Source organism: Miniopterus natalensis, chromosome 1 (genome assembly GCF_054644295.1).
Source record: "Miniopterus natalensis isolate mMinNat1 chromosome 1, mMinNat1.hap1, whole genome shotgun sequence".
In the NCBI taxonomy this organism is placed as follows: Eukaryota; Metazoa; Chordata; class Mammalia; order Chiroptera; family Miniopteridae; genus Miniopterus; species Miniopterus natalensis.
Genome location: NC_142081.1, coordinates 52740538 through 52758474, shown reverse-complemented (window position 1 = coordinate 52758474; position 17937 = coordinate 52740538). Strand labels below are relative to the sequence as shown.

General features: G+C 39.1%; 1 protein-coding gene across 1 annotated transcript in view; it reads right to left on the bottom strand.

Moving 5' to 3' along the window:
* Window positions 1-17937, bottom strand: part of ATP8B4 (ATPase phospholipid transporting 8B4 (putative)) — a gene marked incomplete at its 5' end in the record, with an annotated part of 163171 nt that overhangs the window by 117232 nt on the left and 28002 nt on the right. Inside the window, one exon of the mRNA XM_016210159.2 lies at window positions 15864-15925. Within this exon, the coding sequence (XP_016065645.2) occupies window positions 15864-15925 (62 nt within the window). The remainder of the gene's footprint in view (window positions 1-15863; window positions 15926-17937) is intronic.

The window sequence follows — 17937 nt, the reverse complement described above, 5'->3', positions numbered from 1 at the left end:
CACTGCTGGGAATTGTATTTTCAACTTAGTTAATTGGGAGATTTCATGCCAGAGATGGTGGCCAACAATTAGGTACCATCTGAGTAGTTTGACATTATCAGTACCAGATTTGAAACTGAGCATCAACAAATCTGCGTGCCAATTCTAAGCATTTATCCTGTGGTCTTTTGCATATTTATTTGCATAAACTCTGCTATAATCTCTACCTTTTTTAGACATTTAATATCCTAAGATGTTCTCTATTTAAAAGGGGCCTTTATTGAATATTATTTTCCTATCATTTTTTGTAGCTCAACTCCAGTTTTCTTTTCCTTTACCCCAGAAGAGGAGTGAGAAATGCCATAAGAAAAAAGACAAAATTGGGAAGACGAGGGGGAAAATAAGATAAAACTGGAGATATTTGTCAATACAGAATGAAAGGGTGTCACTGGTAGTCTATACCTAAGAAAAAGTGACATCGTCTCTGTGCCTTGCCACCCACAAAAATTAAAACCAAAAGCTACAACAATAACAAAAACAAAAGCCTATGGGACTACTTTCTATAATGAAAGATGGGGTAAGATAGGAGCAAGCACAACAAAGAAAACGAGGCATGTGCTGAGCAACATTTCTCAGTGTGGGCTGCGATGTTGTGTTAGGTACTTGGGAAGGGGAAGCCCTGTCCCACTACCTATGTCTTCTTTTTCTTGCTCTTACTGGAAAATTAGGCTCTGTTATTTTTTTGAAAATATTAACCATTTCTATCATCCAAGTTTCAGAAGGAAGTATTAAGTGAAAGAAGGCAAATTTCCATGAAAATCATGTATCTAACAACTTTATTCATGATACATAGCTGTGACCCCCAAACCTATTTCTAATAAAGCAAGTGTTGGCAGAGCTGAGTCCTCAAGGGGGTTAATCTGGTTGGTCCATCCCCAGCTGATAGAGACAGTAAACAGATAGTATGATAGAGGTCAGTATTTTTCAACACATACCTAATAACTGAGTCTAGAAGGGGAAAAAAAGAAACTCAGCTCTCTCCTTTTGGCAGAAAGCTTCACTTTTTTACATTTTAAAACTATTTACAATTCATATGGTTTCCAGACCCACTCTCCAGAAGCGAGGGCAAAGTTCCCTGCCTGGGTCTCTCAGCTCCCCACATGTGATTTCTCAGGCAACCAGCCACATGAGCATTTGATTTGAAAAGTAAGCCTTAAATTTAGCAGTGTGAAGAGGGAAAATTATGTCTAAACAGAAATGCCTGGTAAGGGGCAAGGTAACCAGATGAGGCAAGCTGGGTCAACAGGATTTGTTAGCCAGGCAATTCAGAAAGTCCGGTGGGAGGCAAACATCTGATGTAGACCTAAGAAAGCCCATCTCTGCATCTCTGTCCAAGTGTCTAGGGCTTCCCAGGTTCCCACATGTTTGTTTTCCAACATGCTGCAACCAGGGGGCAGCTGTGAAAGAAACAGTAAGCACTGTTTCAAATGCTACCTTGAGCTCTACTAATTCAGAAATGAAGCCCAGATGGACCTAATCCTCTCCCATTTTTTAAATGTCAGACATGGTCCCATGCACATTAAGGTGCAGCAATGTCAGGGAGACTCCCAGTAACACAGAGCACTTGGATTAGAGATGGGGCTGTTATCCAAATACCCACAGCAAACACCAGTCTCAAGCGGCTGTGACAGCAGACTATGATGTTCACAGAACATGCAATATGTGAACACCTCCCCTTGTCCCCATAATAGTGGTAGGGAAGAAAAAAGGGGAAAGTAAAGTACATAAAAGGTATTCTGATCATGACTCGAAATGATGCATTTGATTTATTTAAATGTATGCAGCTCATCCATCATTAATGATTGAGCATCACCTGCATGCAGGACACTGTTCAGTGAGGCGATGGGAACACAGACTGTTTCAGCCTCCAGTCACTCGCAGCAGTAGAAGGACAGACAAGCACAGCAACAGACAACCGCCCCTCCCTACCTCTACCCCGGCCCCCTCCATTGGTTTTTCTCCCCCATGCAGCAGGCATGAGCTTTTCAAAGGGTAATTCCTTCCATGTATCTCCTCTGTTCTTAAGAAAAAGACCCAAACTCTTAACATGGTCGTCCAGGCCCTGCAGGGTCTGGCCTCTGACTGCTTTCCCAGCCTCATCTCACACTGCTCTTCTCTCAGCCTTGCTCTCTGTGCTTCTGACACTCAGTCCCTCACAATCCCCACCCTCCCTCCATCCACAGAGCCTTTGTACATGCTGTTACCTTTATCTGTAACTCTCCTTTCCATCCCTTCACACCCCTTGCCTAATTAATACTCTCTCTCTCTCTCTCTCTCTCACACACACACACACACACACACACACACACACACACACCTCTCTTTAGAACCATAATCTTTTCCTTAGTAGCACTCTTGCCTCGGCTTATAATAAAATGCCACTCAGCATGGCTATCTGTCTGTTAGGGTCCCCTATATATGCGGCACCTAACAAGCATCAGTACATCTGGACAAATAAATGAACAGTAAGGAGGCCAGTAAGACATCATGTGCTATGACAGAGGTGAGCACAGGATTTGTGGAAAGATCTGGTCAGGGCATTAACTCTGGCAGCCTCATGCTCTGAATTGTCTCCTGGCACTTTTTGCCACAATTTTGTCCAATTGGAATACAATATCTTCATTTTTGGAAGATCCTTTGGTTAAATTACTCTCTCCTTTCCCTAATCTGTTCTGTAACTTATTTCCTTATATTAAATTCTCCTCTTCTACTGTCATCTATTTTATTATTATTATTACTATTATTTTTATTACTATCTTATCCACCCTTACACTTCTAACCTCCAATTTTCTGTTAAATCTTTTTGTTCTATAGAGTCTCTGACTTCCCTTCTTAGGTATCTCATCGTCACAAAAAGCTAAAGAGTGTCACAGAGCCTCAGTGCTTAAGGACTGGGAGGGACCTTGAAATAGCTAGCCCAGCAGTACTCCAATTTCGGTGTGCATAAAAATTCCATTAAGGGCTAATTAAAATAGAGTCATAGGCCTCAAACCCAGAGGTTTTGATTCTGGAGGTCTGGGAAAAGGCTCAAGAGTCTGTGCCCAGTTAATTTGGACCCAGGCAGTCCTCAGACTTCACTTGGAGAAGCACTATATGGTTCAGTGATGTCCATGGAGGCCCCTCAAGGGCCACCACAGAGGATGAGAGGGCAGCCAAGAAGACACACTCCGGATCCCCGACCCAGTTTCATCCTGAGCAGCAACACTTGTATCTGCTCTATATGTTGGGTTTCTGTGTAAGATTTTGTTTGAAAGGGCTCTGCTGGTTGGACAAAGAAGAGTTTAAAAATGACTGGTATCCAACCCCCTTGTTTTATAGCTGAGAAAATTGAGGTCCATGGTTCTCAGTCACACAGCCAATTAGTGACAGAGCTGGGACCAGACCTCAGCCTCCTGACACCAGGTTGGTGGGCGTTCCCCAACACCCTCCTGCCTCATGGGCTAGAAAGACAACACAGGTTCCAACAGTCCTCTATAAGGAGTCTGTACGTGTGTGTGTGTGTGTGTGCGCGCGCGCACGCACGTGTGCTCCCGCAGCATCTCAGGTTTCCTTTTATCATGGCACTTACTACTATAAAGTAGTCTGTTTATTTGTCCACCTTTTACCCTAAACTCCAGGCTCCTTGAGGGAAGGAATATGGGTCTTTAATAATTTCCCTATCCCCAGTATCTAGCACAGTGGCTGGTACAGAGGAGTGTCACATAAATGTGGCTTGAGTGATAGATGGGTGAGTGGTTAACGTGAATCCCTGTCACTACTCTCAATGCCCCTAAAGAATTTCTACCTCATGTCCCTGATGAAGTCTTGACATGCGTGATTGACACACAGAGCAAATTAAATGATCCGAACAAAGTTCACCGCTCATTGCCAATACAGCACCTTCAATCTCACTGACGTTCTTACGTTCTTTTCCATGAATCCCTCTCTTATCTTAATTCCACTTCTCAATACTTCACTTTTCTTCTTTCCCCCTCAAATTCCCTCATACTGTGCTTAACACAGGACATTAGTCAAATTTAAAACCCAGTAAGTACTGTGTGGCGGTGTGGCTCAGTTAGTTGAGTGTTGTCCCCACGCACCAGGAGGTCACAGGTTCGATTCCCCGTCAGGGCACACGCCTGGGTTGGGGGCTCAGTCTCCAGTAGGGCATGTGCAGGAGGCAGCAGATTGATGTTTCTATCTCCCTCTCCCTTTCTTTCTGTCTCCCCCCTCCCTTCCTCTCCATGGAATTAATAAAAACATATATATAAAACATTTTTTTAAAATCCAGTAAGTACTTATTTTGAGTGAATTATCACTTCTTTTCTAAAACTTACAGAAAGAAAACTTTATTGCACATATAGTCTCCATTTTAAAATGCTATCAATTTTTTTCACATCTTCAGCATCTAATCTGTCTCCATCATGAGGGTCCCTTTGCTCCCTTCTGCAGTGTTCAGCATCATGATCCCAGTTACACCTTCCCGTCTCCCTTGTCTCTGGTAACCGGCCCACAATGCCACTGCCAGAGTTCTTTTCACATGTTCCTGGCAATATCACTCTATAGCCTCCAAATTTCCCAGGTGCCTTGAATCTTTAGCTCTAATTTACAAATCATTACTCTTATTTTCTATGCTCTCTGCCCCTCTCTTTGTTTTTCTTCTTCTATTATTACACATCTAATTCTTGTCAAAAGTCAACAAGCAGAGAGAAATTTTTTTAATTTCCGGCATGGAATAAGGAAATAGATCTTAGGTTTTGAGACCAGTACTCAAGTTTAAAGGTGGTTTAATGTTTCCCTGAGTTACAGCTTCAAGGCACCATCTCCAACCAGGTTCCCAAATCCTATAAAGGTTTTCTGCCACCTGGCATTGGTTTGTCTACAGAGCCTGTATACTGATAAGAATTTTCAAAAGCGGCACATTCCTAATGAGATGAGTCATTTTGCTCACTCGCCTTACTCATGATTCAAAACAATAAAATAAAATGCTGAGAGTATTGTAGCAATTCTAGAGATAAGCCTGTTGCATACCATATATGCATGATTGCATTATATTTGGGGCAGAAATTATGTCTAATTTAACTTTGCATGCCCAGTATTTAGCATCCTGCCTGACACACAGTAGGCATTTAATAAATGTCTATTGAATAAAACAATGACAAATGAACAAACAGAACCTTTCAATTAAAAGCTAAAAACAAAAGAGCATTCATTTCCTAGGTCTGCTATAACAGATTACCAAAAACTAGGTGGTTTAAAACAGCAAAAGTTTGTTCTCTCACAGTTCTAGAGGCTAAAAACCCAAAATCAAGGTGTCATCAGGGTGGCGCTTACTTGAGGGCTCTAGGGAAATATCTGTTCCTCACTGCCGACCGCTGGTGAGACCTTCAGGTGTTCCTTGATTTGGGACTATTTAACTCCAATCTCTGCCTCCATCTTCACATTATGTTTTTTGTCCTGTATCTTCTTTCCTTCCCTTCTCTTATAAAGACAGTTGTGACTGGATTCCTAGGATGACCTCATCTCAAGATCCTTAACTTAATTATATATGCAAAGACCCTTTTTCCAAGGAAGATCACACTCAAGGTTCCAGTGGACATATCTTTGGGTGGGGTGGGGGAACCACCATGCAAACCATGACAATAAGATATAGTAAAATCTCAATTATTTTTTAAATGAGTATTGTGTGGAAGAGTTGAGAGAATAAAAAACAGGAGAAAGCAAGGATGGGGGAGGAAAGGGAGCCATAAAAATCCTTCACAAATTCATTGTAGTTTACTCTGAGCTGGATAATGGAATCAACAGTAATTTCTATATTTATTTTATACTCTTTTAAGATTTCTTGATTTCCTGCCTAAAGCAGAAGATAATATACCAATCTAAAATGCATAAAAGAAGAGATTCAAGATGGCAGCAGACTGAGTGGAAGCTACACTGACACTCTCCCGGGACCACACTGGAATTACAACTAAAATATAGAAAAACCACCCTTCAACTGCAACTGAAGATGAGCTGGAGAGCACCCTCATAACCAAGGCTGGTTCTTTGAAAAGATAAACAAGATTGATGAACCTTTAGCCAGACTCATCAAGACACAAAGAGAAAGAACTGAAATAAACAAAATCAGAAACGAAAGAGGTGAAATAATGACTCACCGAACAGAAATACAAAAGATTTAAAGAAAATACTATGAACAACTATATGGCCCCAAGCTGGACAACCTGGAGGAAATGGACAAATTCCTAGAAAAATGCAACCTGCCAAAACTCAATCAGGAAGAGTCAGAAAACTTGAATAGGCTAATAACTACTGATGAAGTTGAAGCAGAGATAAAAAAAAAACCTCCCAGTACACAAGAGCCCTGGTGCAGACAGCTTCACAGGGGAGTTTTACCAAACATTCAAAGAAGAACTAACACCTGTTCTCCTCAAACTATTCCCAAAAATCCAAGAGGAAGGAACACTTCCAAGCTCTTTTTACAAGGTCAGCATTAGCCTAATTCCAAAACCAGGTAAAGACACTACAAAGAAAGAGAATTACAGGCACTATCCCTGATGAACATAAATGCTAAGATCCTCAACAAAATATTAGCAAATTGGATCCAGCAATATATACAAAAGATCATACATCACGACCAAGTGGGATTTATTCCAGGGATGCAAGGCTGGTACAATATTCATAAATGTATCACGTTTATTGAAACGTGATACATCACATAAACAAATTAAAAGACAAAAATCACATGATCATATCAATAAATGCAGGAAAAGTATTCGATAAAATCCAACCCCCATTTTTGATAAAAACTCTCAGCAAAGTGGGGATAGAGGAATCATATCTCAACATAATAAAGGCCATATATGACAAACCTACAGCCAACACCATACTCAATAGGCAAAAACTAAAACCATTTCCCCTAAGAACAGGAACAAGACAGGGATGTCCACTTTCACCACCCTCATTCAACATAGTCTTGGAAGTCCTAGCCACAGCAATCAGACAAGAAGAAAACATAAAAGACATCTAAATTGGAAAGGAGGAAGTAAAACTGTCATTGTTTGCAGATGACATGATATTGTACACAGAAAATCCTAAAGACTCCACCAAAAAACTACTAGATTTAATAAATGAATTCGGCAAGGTAGCAGGATACAAAATTAACCCATAAATGGATGGCATTTTTATACACCAATAATGTACTCTCAGAAAGAGAAACTAAAAAAAAAAAAAAAAAATCCCTTTTACCATTGCAACAAAAAAACTGAAATACTTAGGAATAAACTTAACCAAGGAGGTAAAAGACCTGTACTCAGAAAACTACAGGATGTTGCAAAAAGAAATAGAAGAAGATATAAACAAGTGGAAGAATATACCGTGTTCATGGATTGGAAGAATCAACATCATTAAAATGTTGATTCCCAAAGCAATCTATAAATTCAATGCATCCCTATTAAAATATCAACAGCGTATTTCACAGATCTAGAACAAACACTTCAAAAATTTATATGGGACCAGAAAAGATGCCAAATAGCCATGGCAATCTTGAGAAGGAAGAACAAAGATGGGATCACAATACCAGATATCAAGTTATACTACAAAGTCACTGTAATAAAAACAGCCTGGCACTGGCACAAGAACAAACATATAGATCGGTGGAACAGAACAGAGAACCCAGAAATCGACCCAAGCACTATGCTCAATTAATGTTTGACAAAGGAGGCAAGAGCATACAATGGAGGAAAGACAGTCTCTTCAATAAATGGTGTTGGGAAAATTGGACAGGTACATGCAAAAAAAATGAAACTAGACCACAAACTTACACCATACACAAAATAAACTCAAAATGGATAAAAGACTTAAATGTAAGACGTGAAACCACAAAAATCCTAGAAAAAAAAATAGGCAGCAAAATCTCAGACATCTCTCGTAGCAATATGTTTGCCGGTACATCTCCTAGGGCAAGAAAATCAAAGGAGGAAATAAACAAACGGGACTACATCAAAATAAAAAGCTTCTGCACAGCAAAAGAAATCGATGGCATTTTTATATGCCAACAAAACAAAAAGGGAGCCCACTATATGGTTGATCATATTTGCCAATGACTCATCTGATAAAGGGTTAATATCCAAAATATATAAGGAACTCATACATTTAACAAAAGGAACACAAAAAAATCCAATTAAAAAGTGGGCAAAGGACCTGAATAGACAATTCTCCCAAGAGGACATACAGATGGCCAAAAGACATGAAAAAATGCTCAAAGGCATTAATCATCAGAGGGATGCAAATTAAAACCACAGTGAGGTATCACTTCACAACTGTCAGAATGACTACCATCAATAAATCAACAAAGGACAAGTGCTGGAGAAGATGTGGAGAAAGGGTACCCTAGTACACTGCTGGTGGGAATGCAGACTGGTGCAGCCACTATGGAAAACAGTAGGGAGTTTCCTCAAAAAATTAAAGATTGAACTGCCATTTGACCCAGTGATTCCCACTTCTAGGAATATATCCTAAGAAACCCTAAACACCAATCAGAAAGAACTTAGGCACCCCTATGTTCATAGCAGCGTAATTACAATAGCCAAGACCTGGAAACAGCTCAAAGGCCCATCCGTAGATGAGTAGGTAGAAAAGCCGTGGGACATTTACACCATGGAATACTATGCAGCTGTGAAAAAGAAGGATCTCTTATTCTTTGGGACAGTATGGAGGGAACTGGAGAGTATGTGCTAAGGGATAGCCAGTCAGAGAAAGACAAGTACCACATGATCTCACTCATATGTGGAATATAATGAACAAAATAAACTGATGAACAAAATAGATCCAGAGACATAGAAGCATGGAACAGACTGAAGGATCTCAGAGGGAAGGCAGGGGTGGGGAGTGGGTGGGGAGAGCTTATTCAAAGAAGTTACATGCTTATATGCATAACCTATGGACACAGACATTGGTATAGGGAAGGCCTGAGGGTGGAGTGGATGCCAGGTGGAAGGGATCAATGGGGGGGAAAAGGGATATCTGTAATGCTTCCAACAATAAAGATTAATTAATTAATTAGTTAATTAATTAATTTAATGCATGGAAGAAATTAACTCATTGATATTATCTCAGGATATTTAAAGCAAAATGTTCCTGTAGTAGAAATGTGTAAGTAGTTAATCAACAATAAGTAGTTAATCAACAAATGCTGTTAAAACATTTGTTTGGTTTGGTATAGACAACATGTGGGCTCTGATTGAAACCAAATTTACTCACTATAATATTATAGTCTCTTTTAGCTTTTGAATTTTAAGATCTTAAGAGGGCTTTACATTATTAAATCCTAAGGCCTTTGTGACTCAAGTTTGGGTTTGTTTTTGGTTTTTTTCAAAAGAAAGTCTAGATCTCTTCCCTATGACAACAGAGAAGAGATAAGTAAGCCTATTTTTTTTTTTTTTTTTAAGTAGAAAGAATTGAGTTTTAAATATTACATAGACCATGGTGTATTTTAAGCTTTCATTGTCATGCAAGATAAGTGGGTCCTCATTACAGAAGAATCTGCTATTTTGGTGAGCAGCTGTGATGGGTTTGAGTTCAGAGCCAAGGACGAACCAAACTACTTCGAGTAATAAAAGGGAGATAAATATGAGGGGCCCCAAATACTGAGAGAAGGAGAATGGAGCCAACTACACTGAGCACTGAATGGGGAAGAGATTACAAAGGCCAGCAGCAGAAAGAGAACTTTGAGGAAGAAAACTGTTAAAATGGGATTTCACATTGTTTGCTATGAGGCATGTGAAATAAAACTCCTCATTTATAACCCCCACAAAATCTTCATTGAGCTCTACCTTGCTCTCTCTAATGCTTTTAGGGGGGATGGAGGAGATTTAAGAGGAGAAAAAGGGTGCAGCTAACATCTGGATTATATAAATTTTAAAAACAAATCAGGAGATGCCACTGAAAAGTCCATGTGCAGAGTTCTGAAAGTGTTATAATTTCCTGTTATTTCAAGATGTACCTCATTTGGGGAAATAGTCACCATTTAGAAATTTAACACGTTAAAAATTGTTTTTATGCACTACAATAATTGATTACGATGGAAAATTATTTATAAGAACCTTCACAGTGTCATGGCTCACACACAGAAACCGACCCATTGGCAAATGGACACTTCCATCTGTTAAACTGACACGCAGAAACTGCCCAAGAAAGGCTCAACCCAACACTGAAGAAACTGAAATTAATTTATTGAGGGTGAAACTATTTTTGAAACGTGTTTTCTGTGAGTTAGCAGCACGAGCTCAAAATTAAATTAATTTTAAACAACTTCCTCTAAAAGGAAAAAAAGGAATGAGACTACTCCAACTAGCTTGCTTTTAAACTCAGGGTTATTTAAGCCCATAATAGTACTTTTAATTAACATTGTTTAAGAGAAGGAGAATCAAGGTTTTTTGTCTTAATTTTCCTTTCAAATATGCAGTCTCTTCATATAGACCCTAAATAGCCGTCCTCTGGACCCAGTGGTACCACCATAACATGTAAATCACCCAAGTCGGCTGGAGATAAAATAAAAATAAAAACTCAGAAAGTTGGGGCTCTGCCTTATGTTTAACTACAGAAGTCGCCACTCCAACTGCAAACCAACAGAGCCCTGGTGACAACAAGGTAACTCAATGCAGGCTTTATCAGTTCTTCCATGTGATCAACAGAATCCCAGAACCTCTCATGCTCCCATTCCCCCAATTACAAGAAGCACACAGACACACCAAGTGTGTGTCAGCTTCAGATGCATGAAGTTCAGCAATCTTTGGTATTTTTTGTTGCAGGTGCCCAAGGAGAAAAAAGGAGAAGCATATTTAATAATAACAATCCACTCTTACCCAACACTGACATTTTGGGTCAAATCCAGCAGAGGGCAATGCCACACATGAATTTTCCCCTCTCTTGGGTAAGTTATTTCCAAGAATTCAGCAGCAAATGATAATAGATCTTTTGAGCATCGGTCTGCATGCCTCTAACCTGGCAGAACAAAGGAGATGGAAACAGTTCGATCACAGCTGCCTGAAGGGTCTGCTGGTCACACTGCCCAGTCACTGCCCAAATTTATTCTAGGAACTCTGCAGACCAGAACTGATGTATATACTTTACACATGAGTGCTAGATAGCTAGTAATTATAATATAAAACTTATATTCAACTGTTTCAGATTATTGATATTTGGGGATTTATATGTGTCACTAATACTTTTTTTTTTAAGCAGAACATTTTGGGGGTTTTTTCATGATTAAGAAAGATAACCTTGGAAGTCTGACAGCCACCCACTTAGGAACCCCCATGTTTGATGAAACTGAAACCTCCCAGGGTTCAGTCAGTATGCCTAACCCGGTCCTGCTCACACTTAAACCCTGGATCTCTGATAAAGGCTGTTTTCAGTGGACTGAGTAGTAATGCTTCAAGTTCTAATCCCTTCATATAGGAAATAATGGGTACATTGTAATCTTCCTAGGTGAGTTTTATAAATATGCCCTAAAAACACAGTCTTATGAAAAGGGTAAGAACTATATTTTAGATTAAAAAAAAAACACAGACAAGCTATCAAACAATAAGGAAGGACTTATTTGAATTATGAGACATGCACTTAACAGAATGTTACGCAGCCCTTAAAAATTATGTATATAAAGACAATATGAAGACGTTGGAAACTGGTAGATATGATGTAATGTGAAAACAGAAGAATAAAAATGTATACACGATTATAAAAAATCTTGGCATAGAGAAAAATACTGAAAGGAAATACAAGGAAATAGTGACACTTTTGGATATTGAAAGTATGAATGGCATTTTCTTCCTTCTACCTTTTCTTATTTTCCAAAGTTCTCTTCCTGGACATACGCTACTTTTATAATGGGGGGACTATATATACTAAAGAAAAAAAGGAAACAAAATTTTCTATCCTGATATCCAATGGGAGTTATCATTCAAACTGGAAAAGTTGATTAAACAAAGATAAAATTTGTGCCCAGCCGGGCATGGCTCAGCGGTTGAGCATCGACCTAGGATCCAGGCAATCGGGGTTCAGTTCCCAGTCAGGGCACATGCCCGGGTTGTGGGCTTGATCAATGACCCTCTCATCATTGATGTTTCTATCTCTCTCTCTCCCTCTCCTTTCCTCTCTCTGAAATCAATAAAGATATATTTTTAAAAAAACACCAAAAAAAACACACAAAGATAAAATTTGTTTTTATTGAAACAGTGTATTTGTTCTCATAATTATGCAGCATCTAGGAGTGTCAAGCTTGAATAGTGCAGACAATATTCTGCAGCAGTAAAAGAAAGCCCTTGTCTCTCCCTGCAAATACACACAGTTTCCAAGTGAAAAATGGTTGAATAAGATTCACTTGGACAGTTCTGTGGAAGAGCTTGGGAGACTCAAGCCAAACTGACCAACACTCAGGAAGGTATAAAGTGGAATGTGGTGCATAAAAAGCTGATGGCCAAGAGCAATTTGAAATCTAAGGGTGTCTAGGAAATACACCGACTGAATGTGGGGTAATTGCACTGAAGCTGCTCCCTCCGTGGCCAAGGATGCCGGCGTGACTTGAGGAAACCTCTTAGGAAACACTGAAGGATCTGTTGGTGTTTACAGACTCAGTCAGCAGGCACATGTCGTCTTGCCTGGGGCAAGAACGTGCACTTTCTATTCAGCAGTCACATTAATTTTTACTGTATGGAATCGTGTCACTCCTACTTAGTTGTTGTTTTTTTTAATCTTCACCCAAGAATATGTTTTTATTTATTTTAAAGAGAGGAAGGGAGGGAGAAAGAAAAAGAGAGAGAGAGAGAGAGAAACGTCGATGTGAGAAAAGCATTGATCAGTTGCCTCCTGTATGTGCCCCAACTAGGAATCAAACCCATGACCTTTTGGTGTACAGAACAATGCTCCAACCAACTGAGCCACCTGGCCAGGGCGCTCTTACTTAGTTTTATAACTAAACTCATCAAAAGAGTTTATCCAAGTCTAATACAACACCTATATTTTAAGCACTTTCACATATTATAACAGACTGCAGATGCAGAGGATTGGTTTTGAATTAAGAGGAATTTGAGTAACAAAACCAAAAAAGCAAAATTTAAAAAGAAAGTTAAAAGGAAGGGATTTATTTCTCTGATTATTTTGTGGCTTAGGTTTACAGTGTCCAGCATCACAGCGTGCACAGTGCTAAGGACAGAGATGAGTAATGTTCCAGGCAATGAAAGTATAGATATGTTTGTTTACATATATATTACATACAAGCTACATGTATATTACGTAATTATGTTTATACTTCTATAATTGTATGCAAAGCCCTTCAAATATAAGTAGTGAAGATAAGATCAGACCACAAAGTTCATACTTACACATCACTGTATGAGTGGGTAGAGGTCTAATTTAGACTCTTACTTCCTGTGGGACCCTGAACAAGTCACTCCCTTTCTAGGTCTTAATCTCTTTATTTCTAAAATGAGGCACCATTACCCACACCCCAGGATTTTATGACAGTTGCATATGGAAGCACTGGAGTCCACGCATGGTTGTTGCTCAATAAATATGTATTGAATCTGAACATACCTTCTCACCTTCCTTGCTTATGAGCACAGAAAGAGGACACCTGATGCCCAGAAGGAAAAGAAATTTCCAAAATCATACACTGATCACTTACATAGACCCAGGTCTCCTGAATAGTGTTTTCATTATACTCCCTTCCCCTCGATATTCTCCTCCCATGTCTCTTCTCCCTCCAGGAGAAGCCGATGATGGCTCCTGCCCTAGCAAGAACCCCAAGTCCAAGACCTTCTGACAGGAGCACACAGGGAATCCCATGTATCTGGTGGTGCCCACCCCAGTGCGACACTCACCTCCAGCAATACCTAGCATGGGACGACACTCCAACCGAGTCACCCTGACAGGGCACTCCTACTTAGTTACTGCTCAGCTTGAAAATTTAACACTGTGCTAGGCTCAAGGGACACAGACGTGATCAAGAGAGATGCCCTCAAGGAGCTCACAGTAGTAGGTAATCTTATGAGAAATCTTGCCTGATGGAAAATCTTGCCTGATTTTAGCTGAATCCTAAACATGAGCTTCTCCCTTCAACTTTACAACACTGGCAACAATACTTTTTAAGAACATCACACCATATTGAATTACAAACAAATGCTATCTCATAAGGACTCAACAAAAAGCTAAATGAAACTACAAGAAAGTAACACTAATGCTATTTCTAATAATGATAACAATGTTAGTTAGCACGTGTGGGAGACATTTGGTCATCAAGTTCCTGAATATCTAAGTTACTGGATTACTCTTATGGCCTCTAGGTAGAGGCCTCAGTATCTGTCACTGCCCAGATGGTGCCACAAATTTTAACTGGTAATTTGAGGTACACGAGAAGATATGCTCAGGCCATTAGTTCAAATTCATTATGCAACTGTACATATTTTTAACACACTTTATAAGAGATGATACTTCAAAGTAATGAGACTGATTATCAAATGTTCCTAGGGAATTAGTCAAGACATATTAATGTCAGTCTAAGGCAAGTGAAAACTTCAAGACCTGAGAAAGTCAAGATATGCAACAGTACAGCTCAAAGTCACGCACCACATCAGCTTACAGAAGAACTTGCTTAAGACCACAGAATTATTCAGGGTCAGGACTAAACTCATACTTAAAGTCTCTGAGTATAAAAAACAGGCTTTTAAAAAACACACTACAGTGGCAACAATTCAAAACTTGCTAACATTGGAAACAAACCACATGGTTCCAGACATCTCTATGGCTTATCCATGTCCCACCAGGATCACTCTTTCAGAGTTTCTGTTTCTGTATCTATAGTTTTAGATTAAGATCAATTTTCTTCAGCATGCATTTCACATCACTTTCTAAAACAATGCAATATAGGATTGTTCTCTATATTGTAATGTGTATTCATTACATTATTAGTGATCAGTCAATATTTAGTAATGAAAAGAGATTAATTATTTCAATTCTATATTGTCTAGGCTACCTAGCCCCTCTTGATATCTTGAGTCACTTGAAATTTTGTATTTCATGTGATTGTTTTACTATATTTCCTTTAAAAACTATATTCTTCACAGTATCCAAATGATTCAAAATCATGGGAAAGTACTGTTGACTGCCAGACTGAAGTACTTGTTACGAATTTAGTTTTTCATCTGTTAATAGTATCCAAAAAGGGGCAAAGAGAAAGAGAGCAAGAAACGATGGAATGAAGATTTACTTTTTGCTGAGTTTTCTGGAGGTGTTTTTTCTGCTGTTTGTAAATACATGCTTTAAGCATTTCAGATTCAAGAACCATTCCCATAAATATTTCTTTATTGATGGGTGAATTTAAAAGCAATGAAAAAGATGTGTTATGGAGAATAATTCATTCTAAAATCAGTTATTGACTGAATACAAAATTCTTATCACTATAAATTGATACAGTAATGTGTCAAAGTCTCTCTAGTAATATTCCCTGGTAATTACCAAATTAAATAATTTGGTATGAATCATCTACTATATACAAGATATCACATGTTTGCCAGTTCTAATAGTATTAGATCTAGAAATGCAAAGTGATAATGATACGTCTGTGTTCCACAAAAGAAACTCCATACGGATTTGAAGTAGAAGCTGAGTGTCTAGCACAAGCATTTGCTGAGCATTAAGGAGAACCATGAACACAAAATGGACTTACATTGCAATTTTTAATAAAGGGGGAAATAAATATATATTTAATTAAAAGAGAAAAACACCCATTGTCAAAACCTATTTTGTGGTCCCCGGAATCTTAAAGATAAGCCCAAGAATGTGTCTCTTACTTGCTGCTGATGAGCACTTCAGACTGCCGATTGTTCACCTGATTATCACTCTTGTGGCGAAACTGAAAAATCAAAGTGTTTGTAAAAAAAAAAAAAAAAAGAAAAACAGATTAAATCATACTTTGTCAGCACAAATAGGGACACTGAAAGTACTCTGAGCTCATCTGTTGGAACAATATCACCATTGGTCCAAAATGAGCACAGCTTATGGTTACCTTGGACCCAGCTCCCCGTGTTCTAAATCTGAATCAATACCCTTCTCACTACATTTCATTCTGGATGTCACTGATGGACATCCACATGCTCTTCTAATTTCCACAGATTTTTTAGTTGCTTCTAAGAAGACAATATGCCCTTTACTCTGCCTCATAGCTCCAGAGAAAACCATACATTAATTTTGATGTCTTCAACAGGGAATGGGACTTCCACTTCTTTCACATATGTGCTCAATACTTTATTGGAACATCATTCATTCTGTTTTATGGATTTCTTTGAAGCCGAGAAATTTTTTGTAACATGTATTTTTATTCTCTAGAAATTATAATTGTTAACACTGATCTTATTAAATACTGAGTATTTTTTTAAAATCAAAATATAATACTGAACCACATTTGGTGTCAATTTGTGTTCCTGTACTCAAGTGATCTTATTTCGTATTGTATATTCCAATAATGTAAGTATATTTTATTGCTAGAAGAATCTAAATATTATGAGCCCTCTACTAAACACATAAACTAGCAGCCATTCAGATAAGACTTCCTTTGTGAACTGTCAAGATCAGATAGTAATAGGCTAAAGTACAAGGTGTTATTTCAACCAATTAGCCTGATGAGCAAGGGGTAGCAGCAGGAAACATGAAACTGATTTCATAGATCATAATCATCAGGATTAGTGCTTTTTCCTTTTAAAAATATTCAATATTACATCAATATCACAATATAAAAAATCCTTCCTGTTTTCAACATCCTTCCCAAACCCATCCCAACCTTTCTTTCATGCTGTGCCCAGTGCACACAATTACACTGATTGTCGGGTATGAGTTAACGGATATTACCAGGAAGAATAAGATATGTGTCATTTGTTAACATGGAAAGAGTTGATAATATTGGCAGAAGAGTAAATTAAGTCAGCCCATCATTGGCATGCAGTCTCCTCCCCACCAATAGAACAATAGAAATGGAAATAATAAGTTGGTCTAAATACATAAAATGGCATGGGTGCTGGGTAATTCCTGTTTGCTCTTCTTTATCTACACCCACCCTTCTCCACCCTGCCCTGTGCCAGAGGAAGCTGGCCTGCATGGTCCTTGCTCTCCGGCTCCTGGTTGGGTTTGGCCAATAGGTGGCACAGGCAGAGATCAGAGTGCCAGAGGAAAGTGAAATTCCCTCCTTTCCTTCAAGCTGGGTTAACAGTGCCCGCTTCCTCTACAGGTAGCCCCAGCTGCTGAAAGCAGGCCTCCCGACGGGTCTGGTAATTGCTTCCTTCCTTTGCCCCTTCAGGCCGCCAGATAGTTTGACCACCCATGTTGCTATCCCATGTGCTTTTCCTTGCCCACACCCTTTGTAAATGGTCCTTTTATTATTAATCTTAGTCTATTCTTCCCCTATTTTAGAGTGACATCTGTTTTCCTGCCAAGACCCCAACTCATAAAGATAGCCAGTTGTTGAACCAGCACATATTATCACAAAATAAAAGCATATTCAAGCGTTAACTGCAGAAGAGACAAAGGAGACTTGGTATTTAGTCACATCTGTATCTAACCTGAAAATAGTCCCCTAAACTGACTAGCTGGGCATCACAGTAAAATACCAACCAGTTCACCCCCTGAACCCTAAGCAGCCTATTCTCTGGGCCTTAAGATGGGGCCACTCTCACTTCAGGCTTTGCTAAGGGGGTCTTGGTATCAGGACAGGTAGAGTCTGGAAGGACTAGCTATCTCAGGCCGGCTCTTCTTGACAATTTCTACTGTAGAAATAAATAGGAAGGCTCAGAGGAGAATTGGCCAGGACAGGAAGGGAGCAGAGAACAAGCATTAATTGTGTACCCCTGTGAGGCAGGCTCTGTGCCGAGTGCT